Here is a 24,494-nt window from a genome sequence, read left to right on the forward strand (position 1 = left end):
TTGTTACATGAAGCTTATAGCCCATCTCTTCTTTGCCTGTGACCCATCAGAAATCCTCAACTTTAGGGCACAAAAACAGGAACTTTGGGTACTTGAAGAGAAATTAGAAAATATTTATGCCCCCTCTGTTTAAATAATGCTTTTCAAATAATTTATAGAATTTGACTAAAGACAATTACAGCTACTCTAAAAACATGTTTTCAAATATTTCTAAATTTAAATATTCCTGTGATTAATTTGTGCTCTTATGTTAGAAATGTGTTGAATGTTTTATTATCAGATTTGAAACACAATTCATCTGGATTTAAACTGGGGACACAGTAGAATAGAACAAGGCTTCATTTCTCTGTGGGGATGTGGGTGCTCCCTGGTATTTTCTTAATCTTTCTGAATGGAAAAGAAAATGCATGCAGTCGTTTCTTTGACTGAACTTTATTATGTGATCCATGAAAGAAGAAATAGCTCATTGGCCTTTGTCATGACAGTGCAATGATTCAGCAAAATGGAGCTGATTGTCAAGACCCTACAAGCGTGGACTGTGGAAGGGTGGCCACATTCTCACTGCCCGGCTTGTCCAGTCACTGCTCCCAACAGTTAACCATTCATCCGGCCCAGGAATTTGGGCACCCACTAAAATGTAGGCAGTCTCTTTTTCTCTTACGATTTGTGATTTGTACCTCATGTTTATTGATTTGTTGCTGATTTCGATGAATATCTTCAGGAATGTTACTTTCCTTAAAAAAAAAAAAAGCAAAATCACTTTTAGCTCATTCTTAACACGTTTGGATGCAGTGGCTCTTTGCCACTCAATGCATGCTGACCATTCCCAGACACTAATGAACTGGTGATTGTCTCTTCTCAGTCAGTACCCTTAGTTATCATCACAGTGCTCTCTATATAAATAGACTCTGGGCGAAAAGGCAGAGTTCTTGTCCCAGCCCCTTAAAATCTGACTTTCCCAGGATCTGAAGTCTTAAAAGAATGTATTTGAGACAGCTCTGCTTTGTGTTGAGAAAGAGACTTGGCGATTATTGCTTACATGGATATATTTAAAATTGGTTTCTGAATTAACACTGTACCAGTGGTCTGGAATTGGAAAGCTAAGACCTTCCAGGGTTTCTACAGCATTCCTCTATCATTTGAGTGACTTTTGGAAGAGATAATTTGCCACTCCACAGCAATGTCCGGAATTTTTTTTTAACTTTAATTTCTAACAGACTCCACTGAACTTCTTATAAATAATTTTTCTATGAGCCAACCCAGCTTGGTGCTGGCTATCTCACTGGGCTGCTTTAATGGGTTGTGGTGTGAAGAGGTGCAGTTTAAAAAGCCCTTTGCCATGGGAATTGCACCCATCCTAGTTCTAGAGCAGAGAGTGTTTCCTCCATAGAGCAGTACCTGCTACCTTACTTCATATCTGTGCTGTGGTCAACTTAGGGGCACTGAAATGATATGAGCCTCTGCAAACTTGTCCATGTGTCTAGAGCTGTGAGACCTAGATTACTAAGGCACACAATGACCACACCCCCCACAACATAATTAACACATATCGTTTGATAGTTATGGGGACTAGGAGATGGAAGATTTGAAAACAGCATCATCTCAAAAATTCTGAAATATATACTTGGAATTTTTATGGCCTGTGCAATGTCCTAAATCTTTATGTACATTATATCAAACACTTCCGGGTTCATAAAATAGATAATAAATTCCTTTTTATAACTCATGAGCAAATAAATTTCATACAAACAGTGTGACACATTCAAACAAACAGTAATAAGTCAGTATATCCAAGTTGTCATGTGTTACCCCATAATGTCATCCTGCCTCTTTCACAGAAGAATACAGAGACTTTTAGGAGTACATAATATATAGATTTTTGGTAAAAAGTAATGAGAACCCAAGCTAAGAAGTAGACCCTGAAGACATTATATTGATAGTATGCTGTGATGTGGTATTGTAGCCTTGTCAATAATAAAGCAGTATATCCAGAGCAAGAACTAGAAGGCTTATGGTAGAACTGAGGTTCACAACATGGCTCTGTTTCTTGGGGGATCAGAGTAAAAGCCCAATCTTTGTTCAATAAGAAGAACTTTACTATCCCACTCAAATACTTTATAGTATGACATTTTCCTTTAGGAAAATTTGCATTAACAACCATTGGCTTCTCAAGATGATCTAAAAAAAGTTGCTGTCTTGTGTATGCTTTTGAGACATGTGGACAAAGATTTGGAGTTATTCTCCAGATGCAGCTTTAGGATAAACTCTGCTTTTGATCAGTTTTCTTCAGATTTTAGCTGAAAGAGATTCAATATGAATAGAGAGAATTGACAATAGAGGGATCAGTGGTCTGGAGTTGAACTCATTTAAATCTATCAGTTGGGGATGAGTTTGACAGATGTTGAAGAAGAATACATATACTTTTGTCCAAGAAGCTGATAGAAAGTAATGTCTGGGTAGGTGACTAAGCACAGACTTGACAGCAAAGGAGTAGCAGGAAACCTCCTTTCCTAGGGTTTGAGACAGTGGGACACTTAGATTCTCATTGCATCTGGTCCCCTTTGCTTTTTGTCCTTTAGCCTGGGCACATAAAGACAGCCAACACACTTGTTTGACTTCAGCTAATTCCCGACTTTTAAATGAGAGTTTTATTGTGTCAAAAGTTTTGTTGAATTATGAACCAGATCTGGAATTTTGAACTCTTTAGATCAAAATGTCAACAAAATTATCCAGAGCTGCATGTATAAGTGAGTGCTAGCCCTGACAGCGGAGTGGCTGCTTTGTGGAGGCTTAGTGAACAGCCACATTCTACAAAGATCCACATTCTACCAGACCGAAGACCAGCTGCTATCCTTTCTTCTCAACAAAGAACGCCTGTGTTTGAACAAAACCATGCACTGTATGCCCAGCAGCAGAAGGGAGTCTGAGCAGTGATGTCAAAGTATACCATGATGTCACCACAATTCACAAAGAATTACAGTTAATGCCATGTGAAGTGGGGCCAAATTCAACACTTTCCCTCTTGGGTACTTCACAGTCTGAGAGACAGAAGCAAGGCCAGAGGTCAGGTCTTTGTATAATTTTGTTTCGCATTCTCCAGACACCCTAATTTTGGAAGCAGCGAAGAGAGAAGACAGCCTGTTAAAGAAAGGTCCCTGACCATCTGCAGAGAATGAATTCTAGTGTCTGGAAGCACCGGTGTCTACACTACAATAATTCTTAGGCTCTCTCCTGGAGACTACTAGATAAACAAATTTTACTAAAAACAATATGCAAAAGGAAAAAAATCCAGATGTGTTTAACAATAAATTTACACAAGAATGTGGCCAAATCTCTGGAATAAACAAGGAAGGAGAGATAGAGAGCACCTGAGAGTTTGAGTACATGCTTGTTCCCTCTCAGAGTATTTAGTCAACCATCAGATGGATAAGATCCCTGTCGTCATGAAAAGCAGAGCAGAATAACTTCTTTTAAATATTTGCAACCTGAAAGACTAATTACTCTTCTTGGTGTCTCATAACACCAGCCTTGCTTTCTGGCTTTTCCTCATTTGCTTTGTAACAAAAAAGTAAGAACTTGGAGGCTAAGGTTATAGTTCAATTTAAGTGAAATGCTTGCATCAGGGCCTGAGTTCAATTCCCAGGTATAACATGTAAATGCATGCAGACATACATGCAGAGACGCATGAACACACGTGGGGCAAGAACCATGGAACCAGAGTGGATGACCTGTGTTCTCTTGAATGTATATGAACATGCTACTCAGGAGCATGTTTAAGCTCCAATTTGGAGCTTAAATTAGAATGGCTACCATATGTAGTCATTTGGGGCAAAGAGGAAAATTCTTCAAAATCACAATATGGCACCATCGTCTGTGTCACTGCTCACAGACTGAACTCACTCATTCATGCAATGTTTATTGTGTGCTGGCACCATTCTCAGAGGACAGTGAGTAAGATAGCTGTCTTTGTCCTTGTAGTGTTACATTCTAGAAGACAGAAAAGAGATACCACGTACACAAGTATATTATATTGTATCAAACAAGTGCTGAGAAATAAAGCAACAGAACGAGATCAGAGGACTAGGGTCTGGGATGAGATAGAGTATCCAGTCAGCTGAGACAGTGGATACTTTTGCAAGCACGCTTGTAAAGAGACAAGAGGACCACTGTAAAATGTCTGCTATAACTTGGTCTTCAGGTGTGACTCCTAGTAATGAGAGTCAGGAGGCCTCTGACTCTGTTGCCTGCTTTTGGGACCCATTCATTCTGCCAGATTTCCTCATCCAACCTCGGTGGAGGAGGGAGTGCCTAGTCTCACTGCAGCTTGATGTACCATGGCTGGCTACTATCCTTGGAGTGCCCACCTGGATCTGAAGAGAAGCAGTGGAGGAAGGAGGTGTGGATGGAGTGGGGTGGGGATAGGGGAGGTGAGGGTCTTGGGAAAGGGGGGAGAGAAGCAGCTTTAGTTAGAATGTAAAAACAAGAAAATAATTTTTTTGAAAAATCACACACACACACACACACACAAAGCTTGGAGAAGAAGACTCCAGTCAGATTCAATAACTGGGACTTTCTTAAGAGGAGAACACGTTTTGTTCATTTGGAAAACTATCAGGGAAGTGAGTTAGAAAGAGATGGAGTCAGAAAGGAAACTCAGGTAGGTGAAGAAGGATCTTGTGAGTCCTTGTAAGAATGGGGGTGAATACACAGGAGATGATTAGTCTGATATTTGAGGGCCAAGCTCTAGAAAAAAAAAGAGTACCATATATAAGGAGGATTCTTCTGGGAAAACTTTGTCTTCAGTAAAAATGAGTTAATATTTTCACATACACACTTCTATATTCTAGTGATACATTAGAATATTGGAGAACTGTACCTTACCCCAGCTGGGCCAGCGACCTATCAGCATCTCCCACTAGAGTGTGCATGTGGCTATCTACTGGATCCTGGCTACCTTAGAGTGGCCAACGACCTATTAGCATCTCCCACTAGAGTGTGCATGTGGCTATCAACTGGATCCTAGCTACCTTAGAGCTGCAGTGTTGCTTTAGGCAACAAGGTGTGACTGGCAGAACCATGAGCATCCTCCTTCCTCCTGTCTCTTGTGATTCTAGACTCTAAGACAATATGTCATAGTCTGGAGGAACCACCCCTTGTGATATTTAATGTTGCTCTTCCTGCACGTCACATCTGACGATACCATGCCCCAGGAATGTGATCCCTGGGCAAGTGCTTTTTAACCTTTCAGAAGGACCTCAGATTTTTTTTAAATGGATGTGATTTTAGTTAGTCTTCAGGATTATTGTGGAAACTAAGTGAGAACACATGTAATTACCTAAATATAGGGAATATTTAGCAAATGTTAGTTACCTCAGTCTTTCTTTTTGCCTTTGTCTTTGTGACCTCTAGTCTTCATGAGCTTACTTCCCATTTTCTCTCACCTTTTCCTGTAAAACAGTAAGATTCATCCTGCTCGCCCTTGACAGAGTCTCTACTATGCCTCCAGGCTACCTGACTTCTCCATAGCACCTTAACAGCCAGCATAATGCTTAGAGTCACTTGATTTGGTTTAGTTGGGGTATAATCAACAGCTTAGTGTGTCACTCCTCAGAGGGCATTTTCATGACAAATAAACAACCACATAGGTGGTTTTAATACAACGATGTCTGTATTATTTTTTTTCCTATGTTGACCCCGTGTTTTGGAAGTTTCCAGCAACTCAAAACGTTACATGTGCTAGGTAATGATTTGTTTTCCAATTTTATGACTTAAAGACCAGAGTTTAAAATTAAGAAATACATACAGCAAAGATCAGCCTTTGTCGTATTTGTATAATTGAGGTAGTTGGTGTTTTGGTGACCTTATATGGTTTTATTGCAGATAAACATGAAAATACTAAACCTAGCTCACAGGCTATTGTGGGTGCCATTGTGAGTTATGAGAGATCCTGTTTTCTCATTCTGGAAACTTAAATCAGAAATACCCCCTCCAAAAAAAAAACATAAAGGAAGAACATTTGTAAAAGAAGAACATTTGGTGGCCATATAAACTGTAAGACATTGAGTTGTTGTTGTGGCTGCTACTAGGGGAGGTGGGGAGCAAGGAGGTGTGGACCACAGGTTTAGACTGGGGATGACATCTCATTCATTTCCACATGTGCTTCCAAGTCACAAACTGCACATGAAACCATGCATTCATCCATTTATGCATGAATGTTGTTCCAGCCATGGAGATCTGGACGACAGTATTCAATCTGGCCATTGCCACAGAAATATTTTATAGCACACCTCTCCACGGTTCATGGCATTCTACAAGACAGAATTTTGAGGTCGTTACTTCCCAGCCATTTGATCTTGAGGAAGTTAGCTTCTCAACCTCAGTGTTATAAGCTGTCCTTGAAATCATTCTAACATAAAAAAAAGAAGCAATACTTGTGGAAAGATATTATTTGTGAAGAATTGTCTGAGAGAGAGGCAGCCAGTAATTTCGCTGGCTCTGGAATGGTAAATGGGTTTGGTCTTCTCGTATGACAACCATAGTCTATTGGATTTGGCTCCTAGAGAATAATGGCTTGAAGCATCTAGGGCCACGCAAAAGCTCAAGGGCAAAGAAGCTGCAGTTGCTCGGCCATGTCTGCTCTGGGTCTGGGTGGGAAAAATCTGCTCATGCACCATAGATTTGCCTAGCCCAAGCGCCCGAGTGCCCACCCTGGGATTGGGGTAGACAGCCCCAGTGCTTTGTAACTAGATGATTTGTTTGGGCATCTTAAAAGTCCTTGTATCCAATGTTCTCTAACCATTATGCTTCATTAGAGGTTCTTGGGAAAATATGCACCTGGGATCTGGGTCCTTTGGGGGTTTCCTGGATCTGTTTTTCATCCATTCATTACACAGATACGAGTTATGTCTACTGCAAGGAACACATCACCTATATGTTTTGAGAAGCTCCAATAGGTTTCTTTTTTTAAACCATTGCTCTTCTTTCTTCTATCCTGTAGAGTTAAAATACAGACACAGAGCTTCCCCACTTACCATGCCGCAAATCTACCCAAGTTCAGAGTGTGCACCTCATGTCTGGTTTTAGTCTTCCTAGCCTTGGCTTTTCTTTTGGCTTCATTTATCCACTTAAAAGTTTTTCATTGTATTACATCAGATGTATATCTTATTGTGAAGATCTTAATCATGAAGAATATAATTGGATATTTTATACCTCCCCCACTTGTAAGCATAATCAGGAAATGAGGTATAAATATATGTAAGAACATACTATGTCCCATATACTTTTGTCTGGATTAAATAATTCAGAGACACTCTGATCAGATTTGCAGTTTAGTTTTCCTTATTTGTCTCTCCCAGTGCTGAAAATAGAGGGGTTTAACAGTATCTTACCTCATGGGTTGGATCAAGAAAAGCTTGACATCACTGGCTCAGTATTTGATGCTTGCAGCTGAGGTCTTTATGGGAAACCATTTGAAACAGGTCCAACATGAACCCATCTAAGAATATTTATCTAGGGTATAGCATCTGCTGATGACTTACATTTATTTATGTTATAAAAACTGACTGGTTTATTTAATTTGTTTTCTTTTGTGACTTCTAGTCAAGATGTTTTTATATGGTACAGTATGTAGAACATTCCAGTCTTGGGTTCCACCTGTTTGCTTGCGATCAGCTGTGGAAAGTGAAGGAAAAAAGTCCTCTCTGCATGCGCTGAAGGCCTGCTGCCCAAAATCTAGAAGATGTGTTGAAAGTCAGTGAGCTAGCTGGATCGTGGACTATGGTAGCTTGTTGAAGGAGACCCTTCCCTGCTGCCTCTAGCTAGTCCTGGGAAATAAAGGAGCATTGGCAGTGGTGTGGCCATGTTTTCTACTCCTAAGTAAAGGGCTGCCTATCTGCAAGTATGAATGTGTTTATAAGAGAGCATATAAAACATCATACACTTAAAGTGTTAAAGTCAAGCATGGTGTCTATTCATTGCTTATGAACATTCTAAAGGTTATTATTAATACTCGTTTGCCTCAGGGCATTATTGGTGCTATTTTGCTTGTCTATATATTGTTTATTGAATGTCTTATACTTCATGGCCCTCAAGATAAACATTTGGTGAACTAATCTACACTGTGCAATCATTTTGGATGGATATGAGATTAGACCCCTGCTCCAGCTGATATTTAGTACCAGGATGTGAAGAAGTTTCATCAGGCCAAAATATTCAATGAGGTTTCTATCCCTTTCCAGAGGATTTCTTGCAACTGCCAAAATAACGAGTGCTCACTATCTCACGTTAGTGTCGTGTCCAGAATAGGTGGGTCTGGGAACTCCGTGACCTGAACACAGCCTTCTGTGTAGGTGCACTTGGGAAATAGTCTCTAATAAACTCTAGCTTTACAGTAATTCCTGCTCACGTGACAGTTCAGAGGTGTACTATGACCCCAATCATTTGTGGTATGTCCTTTGTTCTGTGCACACAGATACATACACAATGCACATACTTTGTGCATGTGTGTGTGTGTATGAGTGACAGAGAGAGAGAGAGAGAGAGAGAGAGAGAGAGAGAGAGAGAGAGAGAGAGGGAGAGGGAGAGAGAGAGAGAGAGAGAGAGAGAGAGAGAGAGAGAGAGAGCAATGATTGTCATCAATAATTTTGATTTTGACTCTGGCAAAAAGAAAAACTAAGTTTGCCTATCTGTACCCTGAATTGAAATTTTGAACCAGTCATTGTAGTTGGAATGTTGTGTTTCATTGCTTCCTCAGCACTCGCTGTGCATCTTAAATATCAAATATCCTGTAAAGCAGAAATACAAAGATCTACAATACCATGTCCATTTATTAGAATAAAAGCATTAGGTTCTCTCCCAGAGTCTATGAGCCAGTCAAGGGGTTATCCCAGTTAACAATGGCAGAAATGAATTCCACCTTGTGGAGTGGGCTTTAAATCCAATCAGAAAGTGGTTGATTGCTCTCATAGCATCTGTTCCACCATTGTACCAGGGGGCATATCTTGCCAGATTGGTCACCATTGCAGTGTTTACACCTGGGTAAGACTGATTGAGACATTTCTCCCTTTGTAGTAATATATAGAATCTTTTAGCACTATGAAAGTTAGGCAGTGGGCATGAAATTTCCAAGTCAGTACCAACTTAATTTGTCCATGTTTTATGACTCAGAAATGTAGTGTCTTCAATAACAGAATTTTAACATTGTGTTCCACGGGATAGCCAAGAACAATGGCAATGGGCTCTAATGATTGAAAGGGGTCTTGTGGGACTCCACTGATCAACAGCTCACAAAGACAACCCATATCTGAAACTGTGCTTTTTATTTATACGGTATCTGGGAAGTTTATTCTCTAAAAAGAAACAAAAACAAACAAACAAAAACTGCACAGATCTCAAATTAGCCTCAGTGTGATATCCAGGCAAATATATTCATTGTTCAAACTCCGTAGCAGTTCTGAATTGGGTTTGTATAAAAGAAAATTCCAAAAATAAAAGTGGTTTAAACTAATAGAGATATGTTCTCTCAGAAAAATAAAGATGCTAAGAAACTAAGATGTAACCAGTCCCAGTGTGGCACAGAAGCTAGGCTCTGTCCTCTGCACTGCTCCGTCCCTAGCCTGAGTCTTTCTTTCTTAAGGTTGCCTCATTTTTCCAAGATGGCTACAGGAGCCAGCAAGAAGGAAGGCAGACAGAGGGCAGTAGGGGACCTTCACGATAAGTCAGAGTCTTTAACTAGTCTTCCCAGGACACATTTTATTTCCACTTATATGCCAATAATTACAATTTAAATGTATGGTCAAGGAGAAATGTCTTCTTTTTAACTGAAAATATTACCATCCCAATAAGATTAAAGCTGTATCACAGGGAAAGCATGGATGCATCTATGACAGGGCAACTCATAGTCTCTACTATCTATAAAGAAAAGCCTGAGGAAGAATGGAGCTAGATTCTGGACGAGTATTTCTTTATACCAAGGATACTTAATTCAGAATTTGGAGGATCAGTAGACGTACACCCAAGCAAAGAACTGATCAGGAGGGTTCAATACAGAAAGTATAAAATGCTCAAAGGCACAGAAAGTTCTGGCATTATTCTTACCAACTCAGTTCATTTCTACATTCCTAGTTACTTTCTTTTCTGTTAATTATATATCTGAAAGTAACAGTTTAAATTTTAATTAATCTAATAGTAATTCATAATTAATAGATTAAAATGTCAGGAATGATCATCCTGATACAAGTGCAAACAATTTTCTACCTGCACCAAAAGAAGAGCATTCTATCTGATGATAAAGTAGTTCATGTTTTGAAACTAACTGAGTTTGAATATTTTGGCATCTTCATAAGGGAATTGATACAAAGGAAAAGTAGAAAGGCAATTGTGTCAGGGAGCTATTTGTGCTTTAAGCATTGAAATTAAGCGATGCTCTGTTAGAACTGACTTGCTTCACATCCTAGGGTCCACAGACCGACCCCCTAGAGCACTAAGCTGGGTTCTGGCCAAGTTACTCATATAATGTATCACCTCCTGTTTAGCCATTCCTAATGTGACTGTTACTTTGGGTCTAAGAGAGCTAAATTGTTCTTTTCCCAACATGGTTTTGGAGCCATGAGAAGTCTTTAAAATATGGAAGAACTTTCTGTGATTATCTGCTCTGGTTCCATTGAAGACATCAGTGTCCTTTAAATTTTTCCATTGAGAAACCTGCAAGTTCTATAAATTAAGAAATAGATCCAGTTACGTTTGAGACACCTGAGAGCATAAATTCCCATGCCCACTGCCCATCTTGTCCTTCTACATAGCTGAGGATCTTGTCAACTCTAACCTGTCTCTCTTCAGTCCTGGGCAACAGAGCCCTGAGACAGACTGTGGTCCTCAGTCAGAATGTGTCATGCATTCTCAAGTGAGTCAGTTCCAATAAAGAATCTAGTTTTGTGACCATTTTCTCCTGCCTCTGGGTTTTTCTTATTTCTAAGTAGCTGAGGTTGAATGCCACACTTCGGAAGGATATGCTGTAAATGTCACAGCCACATGCGCCCGTGCAGGGTTTACTCCAACTCTCCATCCCTTTCTAAGCTGGGGAGGTTCTTCCTCTATCAGATCTTCTGTTTCTCTCATCAAAGTCACTGTGGTTTATGCTTTGGGAATACTGTGTGTCTATACTTGTAGCTCCTCTCATGATTATCCTCTTGCTTTTATGGCTCATGATGATTTGGGTATTGTCTTCTCCCAGCTAGACCAGACATCCCCTGCAGGTGGGCCCGTACATGCTTAACTGTATCACCCAACTCTGCTTTTCATATAGCGCTGGGCCCTTAGCAGAGCCTTGAAAATGTTACTTAGATGGTTAAATCACTTTTTAAAGTAGGTACTTCTGCAATTCCCCTTTCACAATGTCCTAAAAATGTAAGTACAGGTAAATACTGACCATTCATGTGGAGGCCTGTCTATGGGTAAGAATGTTGAAAATAACACTACTACAGTTCTTCTCATTAAGAACAATAATTGACATCAAAGCATGGCAAGGCTTTGGCATTAGCTCAATACAAAATTCCAGGATATGCAACCCACTGTCATATGGTGTCGTTGCTAGTTTCTAGCCAGCTTTTCTAACTATTTATTCTCTGTGCCCAACAGCCCCACCCATTTCTCTCTCTTGCCTAGCTACTGACCATTCAGCTCTTTGTTAGACCAATCGGGTGTTTTAGGCAAGCAAAGTAATACAGCTTCACAGAGTTAAACAAATGAGACATAAAAAATGCAACACATCTGTGCATCATTAAACAGATGTCCCACAGCATAAACAATTGTAACGCATCTTAAACTAACACTCCGCAACTATGGATCTGGCTTGTTTCTCTGACTTAAACATAGGAGAGAAATCTTTAAAGATACAAAGAAGCTTGCCTGCCTACCTGATAAAGGTATGGTTTCATTAACGCCTGATGTGGACCAACTATGGATGTATTTAGAACATGACTACTTATTCGCCAAGGACCCTTAGGCAAAACACATAACTTCAACTTTACAACAGGGATACCTTGCATGATCATTTTGAAAGTTAATGAGATGTTTGTTTTTGTTTTATACAGGAAAGAGCCAGTCAGAGTCATCCCTGGCAGACACACACACACACACACACACACACACACACCTGTGTTAGTGTTACTGGAAATGTTGCTGAAAAAGCCTACTATCACAGCATTAAAGAAATGTTAACCTACAGATGAAGCACTCTTCCAGTTTCCTAAAATACAGTAATGAACCCAATGTGCAAAGCCCTTCTGCAGTTTGTGTTCTAAGTAACATTCAGCACCTGGAGATCGTTGAAAAAATGTTTCCAGTTGCAGTCACTTTACATCTGTGTATTCTGTAATTTAAGAGAGACCTCATTATTGACACTGAGATGACTTTTGCACTAAGGTTCTCATAACATCAGTAGTTCAGGATCTATTTTTACTTTCTCCCAGTCCTTCCCAGTCTCCATCCCCTGTCTTCTGTAATCTTCCCACATATATACTTGAACTATAAAGATACTTCTATCCATAGTACAGATATCCCCCTGTTCTGGTTTGTATTTGATTAACTCAGTCCCTTTAAAATCAAGTACATCTTGTGTCTCTCAGAGATGAGGGCCGTGTGTGTCGTTTGGTTAGCCATTGGTCTTGCCATCGATCCCTGCATGGGGAGGTGCCTTGTTGAATTATATATTTTTCTTTCTCATTAGATTGTTGGCTGTGATCACCAGCTGGGAAGCACCGCCAAGGAGGATAACTGTGGGGTCTGCAACGGAGATGGGTCCACCTGCCGGCTAGTCCGAGGGCAGTATAAATCCCAGCTCTCGGCAACTAAATGTAAGACACTAAGAGATGGGCAGTTTGGTACTTGTTGACTTGTTATTCAATCCTCACCTAACTGTGGTCCCCCTCCACAACTGGTGAACAAAACATCTACCAAAGTGGAGAAGAATCTGAAAATTTGGAGGGAATATGGTCCTGCCTTATGGGTTCATGTGGAACAAGTCAGATCGCCAGTTGTAACCTGAAGGAGGGACCCTTTCCTTCTGAGGCACAGTGGGAGGGAACATCAGAAACAGCTGAGCTTTTCTGCTCAATGGGAATACAGACTTCATCCTAGCTCCTGTATGATATGTGTTCTGAGATTCCTGATAGAAGTATCACAGAGAAAGTGGGGCAATCAGATCGAACTCACCACTACTACTGCAAAGTCACATGGTCTTTGTTTTTAAGGTGGCCTGAGGGCAGTGCTGGCAATAGGTTCTTTTAGAGTTAATGCTAGGCCAAAGTTTGGTGAAGCCATTTAAGTTCTGTGAAGCCATTCAATGATCTTTGTGTCCTTCTATCCCTATATCATCATGTAACATGGCTTATTTTACATGTATGTGCTTTGAACTCCACACTATCACCTCATGTAGTCTTTTTAGGAACCTTGTAAACAAGGTAGTCTTAATTTTCTGTTATAGAAGACATGACTGAGAACTTCCCAGATGGTATGACTTTCTCAGGTTACATAAAGAGCTAATATTTGAGCCCAGAGTCTGATTCCAGTGCCTAAAAACACACATTCCTCTACTATCCCATCATTCTGACTCTGGGTTTGTTAGATATTTATATATTAGGTAGATGGATAAACTCAGAAGACCAAGAGTAGCTTCCTAATTGAGTCTGTGGGAATAGAAGGCATAAATGCCAAGGTATCTAAACCATGGAGCCACATGCCCATGTGAATTATTATAATAGTCTCTTCTGTAAGGTTCACTACACAGAAAGAAGCATGGCCTCTCTACTCAAGGGCATGGGTTTTTAGAGCCATTTTGACCCGGGTTTAATGTTTTTATTATCTACGACCCTTCAGTATGTCATTTCCTAATATCTATTTTAATATGTCTCCACAGCCTGGGAAATCAGAATAAATTTTTGCCTGTGGTTTTGTTATCTTTACTTGTTGACTGGTCGGAGGAAAACAACTGACATATGGCAGGTTTATGGCTTTAAATGGACCTGTAGGTCAAGAGGAAAGGCAAACAGACTGCTTGTGGAAGCACTGGAGAACTATTCTGTGAAGCCAAGGAAAGGCACCTTGCCAAAAGGGAGGAGCCTCTTGGGAAGAGAGGCAGGAAGAATGGTCAGGGATGTTTAAGCAGATGAAAAATTGTAGATGCCCACTTAGGAAGCTCACCACATTTTCACTGCCCTGGAGGAAGAGAAGAAATATGATTCTCTGAAAAACTAAAACTTCTAAGGACTCCGGCAGCTAACATGAAGGATGGGGTGACATTGACATTGATAAAGCACATCCAGGCAAGAGCGTTCTTTGCTCATCTGTGTTGGTCATATATGTTGGTAGCTTTTTTTATGTGATGAAGAATTAAGGAAGTCAATAGATGGAAACCAGAAATGGGCAGAGGCAGCATTCCTTTGTAACCTCTGAAATTTGGGTTGAATAGTTTTATGGGGAGAAAATGCACTTAAAGGGCCAATTCTAACAGAATTCTCTAGGGAGTGCTGAAGAAGGAGAATCTTTCTAATTATTCGGTCCATAATTGAACTGGTGCCCATCATCCAGGAATGCAGGAATTGCCATTCAGCCCAAAAGTGGTGGTAGGCATGTGTGCAGCAACTGCCCCCTGGTAACTCCTGAAAGCCTGTTTCAATAAAGGGTCTTCCTTTATCGTCGTGCCTCCACCTTCCTGTTCCCATAGTGGAGGCAGAACAGTGTTCGGGCAGGCATTCTTCTCACCCTCCTGCTGGGGGCACTCAGTAGCTCCCAGGCTCCCAGCCCCTGCAGGATAGGAAGAGAAGCTCTCAATGAAGAAACTGGGGCAAGTTGAGAGCCATATGTCATCCCCCGTTCTACAAACGCATACCTCAGTGAAAGGGACTCCATTCAAGACCAACAGTGGGTAAATTATATAATACACAGCCTGATGATTATACCTAATGACAAAACACAATTGATTCATTTACCTTAGCTCAGATGATGCCTCATGACAAAATGATTTATATCAATAAAGCCCGGCATGTGTATGCCCCTCGCCACAATCTGTAGCAGATGCTCACCCAGCTGCCTCGCTTAGACTGTCTCCACCCCAGGAGAATCTCCTGCCCTATATTCACAGACTTCAAGGCAGCCTACAGGCAAGGGTGATTAGTTGCTCAACAGGCAGTGTGCTGGCCAGGTGAGCATGCTCCACCCCTGAGGCTCTGGAGGAGCGCTGCCAGGTCTCCCCCACGTCTTGCCAAAAGGAGCCATAAGCCAACCACATGCTCACTTCCAACTCCTAGCGCTCGGATTCCCCACACTGAACTCATTTTCTTTCCAAATTTATATCCAAGTTTTTTTTTTCTTATGTTATCAAAACTCATGGGAACAAAGGGAAAATAAAAGAGTGGAGAAAGACCATTGCAGAAAGCGCCAGAATGAAAAAGAAAAATAGGAGTAACTTATCAAAGCGCTGCTGGTGAAGGGAAAGGAAGCCACCATTTTATCAGAAGACACCCTAGTGCCTGCTCCTTTTTCATAGGGAAAGACTCTAGTGATAGTGGTTAGTTCTCCTTTCATACTCAATTATTGACTTCTTCAGACCACTAGGAAAAAATGATTAGCTAACTTTAGCTTGCTTTTGATTCCTAAAATGTAAAGGCTCGTTCCTCTCGCAAGCTTTATTGACATGTGTGGTAGTATGCGTCTTCTTAGACTGTTAGACCCTGATCCAGCCTGCTTGCTATGAATCTGCAAGCAGACCACAGAACTTTCGAATGTAGCTGTAGGTTTCAGTGCTACCAGGACAGCCTCAATCTCTCTCACCATACTCCTTGAGTGGCAAGGGTCATGATAACACAAGTCAATTATTTGGCATCGTGGCAGATAGAATTCCAAGCAGAAAGAAAGACAAATACAATGGCCCTTGTATCTGTACCCTTGTGACAAATTCCATGAGGGACAAGGAAGAGTTTGAAAAGCCTAGAGAAATGTTGAAGGCAGGAAGGCAGCCGGGTGAGGAATGCCACGGGCAGTGCGGGGAGTTTTAAAGGAGTTCAGCTCTTAGTCGGAAGAAGATTAGGAGCCATGGGGCATTTTGAATAGAATGGCTTGATGGGAGCCGAGTGTGGAGTTGGGATGACTTTGGAAGGAGGGGGTGAAGTCTGGAGGCTATTGCAGGAAGCTAAGCCAGAGGCTTGGAGCAATAGCTGTGCATAGGACAAGAAAAGTCCAGCTCTATGTCTCCCGTATTTCTTCTTTTTTTAAATTTATTAGATTTAAAAAAAAATACCAATCCAAGTTCCCACTCCCTCCCATCCTTCCATTCCCTCCACACACCCTCCCACCCCACCCCTATCCACTCCTCAGGGAGGGTGAGGCACATTGCTTTTGGGAAGGTCCAAGGTCCTCCCTACTATATTTAGGCTGAGCAGGATATACATTCAAAGAGATTAGCATCCCCACGTAGGGATAAATCCTGGTGCCACTCACTGCCAGGGGCCCCACAGTCTGGCCCAGCCATGCAACTGTCACCCACATTCAGAGGGACTAGTTTGGTCCTATACTTGTTCCTTTCCAGTCCGGCTGGAGTTGCTGAGCTCCCATTAGCTCAGATAGACTGTTTCAGTGGATGAACCCTTCATGGTCTTGACCTCTTTGCTCATATTCTCATTTCTCCCACTCTTCAACTGGACTTTAAGAATCTAGAATACCATTGATTGGGACATGCTCTGTTATTTCATGTGCCATAGAAAGAAGAAAGAAGCTGCCATTTAAACTAAGATTAGAGTACAACTTTCTGATCGCTACAGGCTTTTCCTTCGTCCTTCATTTTAGATTAGTTTTACAGTTAGAAATGTTTAATCATATAATACTTTTGTATACATGAAATAAATATAATAATAAATATAATATAAATAAAATGCAACGGAAGAAAACTGATAAGTAAATCTAAAACAAAACCTTTTCTGAGAACTGAGCTCTTTTAAAATTTCTCTTGGAATTGTGAGAGTTTCACATTATGAGTATTATATTTATATTATTTCTATACCACCAACTCCCCCTCTAACTCCTCCCATGCCAAATTTATGACCTCTTCTTCTTTGATTATTACTGCTTTACACACACACACACACACACACACACACACACACACACACTACTGGATCCTCTTATTCCACGTACTATTGCTATATGTATGTGTACTGAGGGTGGATAGCTCTGCTAGCCAGTTTCTGTGTAAACTTGACACAGCTAGAATAATTTTGGAAGGTAGGGAAACCTCAATTCAATTTAATTTCTTGATTCTACACCATCAAAATGCCTCATGGATCTTGGCTGTGGTACTTCTACAGTAAGTCCCCAAATCAGGAAAGTGATCCCTTCAACTTTTCTTTTGAAAGTAATTTTGGCTGTTCTTTTCTGGTTCTTTGCTTTTCCATGTAAGTTTTATAGTCTTCTCATCCTTATCTGCGAAAATTCTCCTGAGAATTTTGACTAAAAGTATATTAATTCTTCAGATTGACTTAGTAGAGAGGGAGTACTTGGCAACTTTAGTACATTGAGTCATTTGACCTGTTAGGATCTCATGTCTCTTCACTAATAGGGTCTGCTTCAGTTTCTTCATCAGTTCTTACTAGTGCTCAGCATATAAATCCTATGGCTTTTAGGTTTATTCCTTTTGTATTTTTCATCAATTACAAATGGTACTATATTTTTTATTTATTTCTTTAATCACACATTACAGTTTATACAAATGTAATCAGTTATTTATTATGTTTGCCATGTGTTTTGTTGTCTAGCTAAATTCACTTGCTAGTCCTATGAGTTTTGGTAAATGATGGGATTTTTCTGCATAAATAATCATCTTATTTACTGATAAGGATATTTTTCTTCACCGTTTTAAATTTGTGGGCCAAATATTTTTGACCTTTCCTTTGTCCCGGGCATCTGATGCACTGATAAGGAAGTGAATTGGCATCCTCCTTATTCCCATCTCAGCAGAAAGTATTTCATTTCTCACTACTGAGTATCACAATAGCTGAAGGGTTTTTTTTAAAAAAATAAGGATTCTACTTTAAATTGACAAAATTCATACACACACACTCCCCCAACACACACACACACACACACACACACACACACACACACACACACACACATTGTACGCACACTCTTCTGAGAGTTGTTATCCTGGATAGATATCAAATTTGATTAAGTTTCCTTTATGGCTCACTTGATGCAATCATGTAGCTTCTGTTCTATCCTTTTCTTGTGACAAATTGCATTAATTGGTTTTCAGATAAAGAGCCAGCCCTGCATTCCTAGGACAGACCCTCCATGGTCTTATTAACTGGGATAAACTGGTCCAAAGATAAACTCTACTTACTCATGGCTAGTTTTTCCATAGATTGATAATTGATTTGCCAAAATTTGTTGAGAGATTTTATATCTTTTTTATTTTATTATTATTATTTATTTATTTATTAAAGATTTCTGTCTCCTCTCCGTCACCGCCTCCCATTTCCCTTCCCCTCCCCCAATCAACTCCCCCTCTCTCATCAGCCCAAAGAGCAGTCAGGGTTCCCTGCCCTGTGGGGAGTCCAAGGACCTCCCTCCTCCTTCCAGGTCTAGTAAGGTGAGCATCCAAACTGCCTAGGCTCCTACAAAGCCCGTACATGCAGTAGGATCAAAACCCAGTGCCATTGTTCTTGACTTCTCAGCAGTCCTCATTGTCCGCTATGTTCAGCGAGTCTGGTTTTATCCCATGCTTTTTCAGACGAAATCCACTAGTCTGTATTTGGGTGTAGAATACTGTCTGTGATTGATTTGGAGATTTTTCTAAGGCTGGCCTCATATAACAAGTTTAGAAATGTTCCATTATATGTTATTTTTTTGGAAAAATATATGGAATTGATATTTATTATTAATATTTATTATTTCTTCTTCAAATGCATGGTAGCATTCACTAGTGAAATCTTATGGGGCTAAAGATTTTTTTCAATACTTAACTTTCTGAACATATGGAATATGGTTATACTGACTATTTTAATGTCCAGTCTGTGTTTTGATTGATGGATTTTTCACTTTAGTTGGGCTATATTTTTGGGTTCTTTACATGTCTGGTAATTTTTGACTGGATGCCAGTCATCGCAGATTTTACTTTGTTGGGTATGAGATATTTTTGTATTCCTATAAATATGCTTAAGCTTTGTTCTGGGAGCAGTTAAGTTACTTGAACTCAATGTGATCTTTAGTCTTACAATTTGGTAGGTGGGAGCAAAGCCATGCTTGGCCTAGAGTTAATTGTACCCTTCTACACTTGCCGGCCCTTCTAAATAGTCAATGTTCCGTGAATTACAATGTCTTCAAGTCTGTCTAGTGGGATAAGACATGCTTCTCAGCCCTGTGTGAATGCAGTATATCCATAATTCTTTGTGTTGTTCTTTCCCTAAGCTAAGGAAGTGTCCTCACTTTTATGCATTGATACATAATGTTTCAGGACCAACTTAGGTCTTCAAAATTCATATTCTCTCTCTCTCTCTCTCTCTCTCTCTCTCTCTCTCTCTCTCTCTCTCTCTCTCTCTCCCTCCCTCTCCTGAAACTTTTTTCAAAACATTTTAACTCCTTCCATTGTTTAGATTCTTAGGTTTCTCAGCTTAGAGACTTCGCAAATTTCTTCCAGAGTTCCTACTCTCAGAGGCACAACCAGAAAACCCGTTCAAGGAAATAACACAATGAAATACTAGGCTGTACCTTCTCTGCTTCCTGCCCTTCTCTATCTGAGGCCTGGTGTCTTAAACAGCATGGTTTCATACAATTTTGTCTGACTTTTTAGTTGTTTTAGGCATGATGTTAAAACTGGTCCCTATTTCTTCTTGGCTGGGTACTTCAGCCATCTTTGCAATTATGTAGAATAGCAGTCCCCAACCTTCCTAATGCAATTACCCTTTAATACAGCTCGTCAGGTTGCAGTGAAATTATTTCATTGACAAATTCATTTTGCTACTGTTATGAACCACAGTGTAAATATCGGATATGCAAGAGATCTGATAACTTGATTCCTTTTATGGGGATGTTGTGTGGTCCTTCAAGTCTCATTACCTAGCAGTCTCTACAGCTTTTTTCCCAGGGTTTAAGGAATCTGTTCTGCTATTGCCATGGAAATTTCTTCCATACTTCTGGCTCTCATTTTACATGTATGCCAGCTAGTTTTAATGTGATATTTTGTAAATTTTTAAAATCTTATGCACTCATACAATGCAATTTTGCTGTTAGTATCTATGCAGCTGAAGAGGGATGAGGCAGGATTACAGCCTGCATAGCAGAGAATTTAAGACGTTATTGTGCAATTATCCTAACATAAAATATGAGTGTGTGTTCCTCTTAGAATCAATAAAGTCAAATATTTTAACAATAGAGCTTATTCTGATTAAATGTAATTTTGGATAGCACTCCAGTTTTTGGCCTAGACCCCTAAAAAGATAAAAATTTTCCAGTTTATAATAGAGAGAGTATTGCTTGGCCTGCCCTGCATATATCTTTCATTATGCAATTACTGATAAACTTGGGTGGGATGGAAGGCTAAAGGGCTTAGATGTTAAGCCTCTTCTGTTTTGTTGGATATGCTTTTAGAGCACTAAAATTGAGATAAGGGTTTAAAAGACACCATCAAAACTTTCTTAATATTGGCAGGCTTTTTGTGTTAACAATAATCATCTTTTCATTTAAAAAACAAGATCAAGTATTATCTCCAGGGAAGAGTCCTATAAATTGTGACCCTAACAGCAGATCTAAAACTACAATAAACTTGGACATCAAAATAAGAAACCTGTGTTTGCAAAGTATTAGCTTTTCACCTTTCTCTGATTCATCATTTCAGGAAACCGACAGAATTTAAAACTTCATTCAAATGCTCTATAAAGAGAAGTGAAGAAAGTACCTGCCACACTATAAAATTTTCAAATAAATCTTTTAAGTACATTTCTTGGTAACAATTGGCTTGTGAAATGTCAGTTGCCACCCAGGTATGTGAAATGGCAGAATTCATGATTCCTATGAAGAGCTTGTCCACGGAACCCCACAATGTGTTATCTAATCTCTCTTAAAATGTCGATTACTAACCCAGAACTATGTCCCAAAGACTGGCATCATAGTTCTGTCTGCAAAGCTAGACTAGGTTAGGACAGATGCAGTAGAGCAAGAAAGAGTGTGCCTCAGTGTGCCTTTGTAGGGCAGGGCATTCAGAGGAATGGGTGGCCTGCTGAGAGATGTGACTGCCTTCCCCACCAACCACACGGGTTACACTAGTCACCCAGGAAGCAGGCGGCACAACACATCCTAGGCTGGATCTTTTTAAACACCCCTGTGCATAGCAGGGACACTAACTACAAGAATCTCCCAATCCACACAAAAGCAATGAGAGTTTATTCTTAAATGCAACAATGCATCACAGTTAGAAGAACAGCTTTTTCTGTTAGCATGCAGAAATTAAATTTTTCACATTTTCCTTTTTTATATTTTAATAATTGATAATTTCACGCATGAGTAAGACTGTGTTCATATCATTTTACCCCACCCTTCCCCATACAACTCTTCCCATGAACTTCCTACTATCCCCACTCAAATTCAAGGACCATCTATAATTATCGTAGAACCATTATAGACTATGTATCCAACCTACTGAGTCTGATTAGCATTGCCTATATGCATATGTTTAGGAGTGACCACTTAGAATCCTCACATCAGGAGTCTGTTTCCCAAGTTCTGTCCTGACATATCAGGTACTGTTAACAATTCTTAGGATACACATGTTGGACATACCCTGAGTTCAACAGAATGGATGGAATGTGATTCCAGGTTGCTAAGGAACTCATAGAAACTAATGAAAGAGTGCTGAGAATTTCCCTGGATAGGATGTAGTCAACAGGTTTCCCTAAATTTCCCTAGAGCCATTTTCTCAGGATCCAAAGATTGGGGCTAATGGTTCACCCATTTATTTGAGTCTGTACTCTCTTCACATAAAACGTGACATATGAGAGACTCTTACAAACTTCGTAGAACACAGTAATGAATTGACTGATTCCTAGTGGCTGCTGGAGTCATCTCACAACACCAGAGCAGACTACGGCTCCTCCAACCACTGTGTTGTGTTCTGCCCATCACTCTAGCACCCGTGTTAACTCATTCCCCTCCTTGACTAGGCACTTGCAGAAGGGCGTCAAAAGATACTTCTTCCCTCTGGTGGGCTTTCCTCACCCTGCCTTATACCCTCTGTAGACTTCAGGTTCCTCCCTGCTCTTCTCTCTGAAGCATCCAAACTTTAATGCATCAGCCAAAAGACAATGTCACCGCCCCAGCATGAGGAATACGAGTTACTTCTAACGAAGAGGATCAGACCCATGGGCCGTGGGGGGGGGGGGGGGGGTCAGAAGACTGCTGCTGAGCAGAGCACGGCCAAACAGAAAGCTTCCCTTTCACGTGGACTTTACTTGACCTGTGGATAAACAAAGACTTGCTATCTCCAGAAATCCCATTGTTGCAACTTCTTTTGAATTTCTTTTGCAAACTTCCAAATGCACGTCTTTTTGAAACTTAAGGTTCCGAAGCAGGCCCAGCCTTAATGTCCCTGTGTTCTTCCTCTGTTTTTCCCTTATTCAGTTTGCTTTCTGTGCCCCCAAAGTACTCACTCTCAGAAACACAGCCTTTGATTCAACAACACATGGCCTTCAAAACAACAAGAAATGTATAATGTAGGCAGAGCATTCAACAGCCTTGATAAATGTAACCTCTTCAGGGCAGGAATGAAGACTCATGACCTCGGTCAGCAGGTTGTGTCCTAGGGAACCTGCAGTGTTTGATGGCACATAAAATAAAAGTCTTTCAGTGCCATGCAGACCTGGTGCCTGTGGAAAACAGAAGAAGCTATTAAAACTGAAGTTAGAGACAGTTGTGAGCTGCCATGTGGGTGTTGGGAATTGAACCCGGGGCCTGTGGAAGAGCAATCAGTACTCTTAATCACTGAGCCATCATCTCCCAGCCTCTCTGCCCCATTTCTTAAGGAATCTTGAACAGAAATGAGGAAAATAAAGGATTGAATACTTACTGTGTTCCAGGCAACATATTTATATGTGTATTTGCTCTTCATGTCTGTGTATGGCAATAGTACATGTTACCTTCTCTTAGAGGCATAGGAGCTGAGTGAGACTCATTAGGTAACTTCTGAGGCTCACTATCTGCATCCACTGAGAATGTTTTGTTTAAACCTATTTATCCCAGTATTATGATGATATCTGATGTTAGAAACATAAGCAGCAATAAACAGTCACACCCGATTTCTGGATATAATGGCTCATTTTAAAGAACTTGCCTTTTTTTGTCTCTCAAGTGCTTTTCTCTCCACTTGGCCTTGCTTTTGTCACCATGCTTCTGGAGATTCTATTCCTTCATCATGAAATCCTCTTTGTTCATGTCGCCTGTCATGGGTGAAGCAGTCTTTGTTGTGAAAATGAGCCTGTGGCAAATGTCAGAGATGGCGTTTCCAGTGGCTGTGTCTGTAGTGTTGACAGGGTGGGGGTCATCTACCTCTAATTCCTTTTTGAGGGCTTATTTTTATTTTGAATTATGTGTAGGTGTGTGTGTATGGACATGAGTTTGTATATGTGAATGAAGGTACCGGAGGAGGCCAAAGGTGTCCGATTCCCTGGAGCCAGAATTACACATGCTTGTGGGCCACATGATGTGGGTGCTGGCAACTGAACTCAGGTTCTCTGCAAGAGCAGCAAGAGCTCTAAACCACTGAGCTATCTCTCCAGTCTCTCGTTTTTTGAATCTATGCATCGCGTGAATGTGTGTATCAGTAGGATACCCCATGGTAGAATAACCTTTGATTCAGCCAGATTTTTAAAGGTATTTTGAAACAGAGATGGTAAATGTGGAGATATATTAGATCAACATTGACCAGGCTTTCACACTAGTTCATTAAGAATGAAAGTAGTTTATAGTCACGAAGGGGAAGGAAGGGTTTTGAGGGTTCAGAGCACACAAATGTATTTTCCCTTCCTAGTCTGCCCCACTTAGCCAAGATGCTTTAACAGAGAGAGATGCAAATTCTGATAACGTACATCGTTCTTTGAACTAGGACTTATTTTTATTTTTAATCCAGTGCAAATGTTGTAATTCAGGAAAATTTGATAGCATTATAAAATTAAAAGGAGTCCCTTCCAAATTCATTTTGAAATCAAAATTGGGGGGTGCTGAGAAGATGACTTAGTAGGTCAAGAGCATACTGTTTTTGCAGAACACTCAGGATTCATTTTCAGTAGCCAAGTCATGTGACTCGCAATAGCTCTGGGGATCTGCCATCCTCTTCCATCCTCTTCTGGTCTTCATGGGCAACGCCCTCACTTGTGCACATATCCCCACCTGGAGACAGACTCACACACACGCACTTAAAAATACAACAAATCTTTTTTTTTTTAAATAAAGCATATTTA

General features: G+C 40.4%; 1 protein-coding gene across 5 annotated transcripts in view; it reads left to right on the forward strand.

Annotated features, from left to right (window-relative positions):
• Adamtsl1 (ADAMTS like 1) overlaps positions 1-24,494 on the forward strand; it is a 376,592-nt gene that overhangs the window by 125,785 nt on the left and 226,313 nt on the right. For all 5 annotated transcript variants that reach the window (XM_075945016.1, XM_075945018.1, XM_075945014.1 and 2 more), the window contains one exon: positions 12,725-12,851. In XM_075945016.1, the coding sequence (XP_075801131.1) occupies positions 12,725-12,851 (127 nt within the window). The remainder of the gene's footprint in view (positions 1-12,724; positions 12,852-24,494) is intronic.

This window comes from Microtus pennsylvanicus, chromosome 13 (assembly GCF_037038515.1).
Source record: "Microtus pennsylvanicus isolate mMicPen1 chromosome 13, mMicPen1.hap1, whole genome shotgun sequence".
NCBI classification, from domain to species: Eukaryota; Metazoa; Chordata; class Mammalia; order Rodentia; family Cricetidae; genus Microtus; species Microtus pennsylvanicus.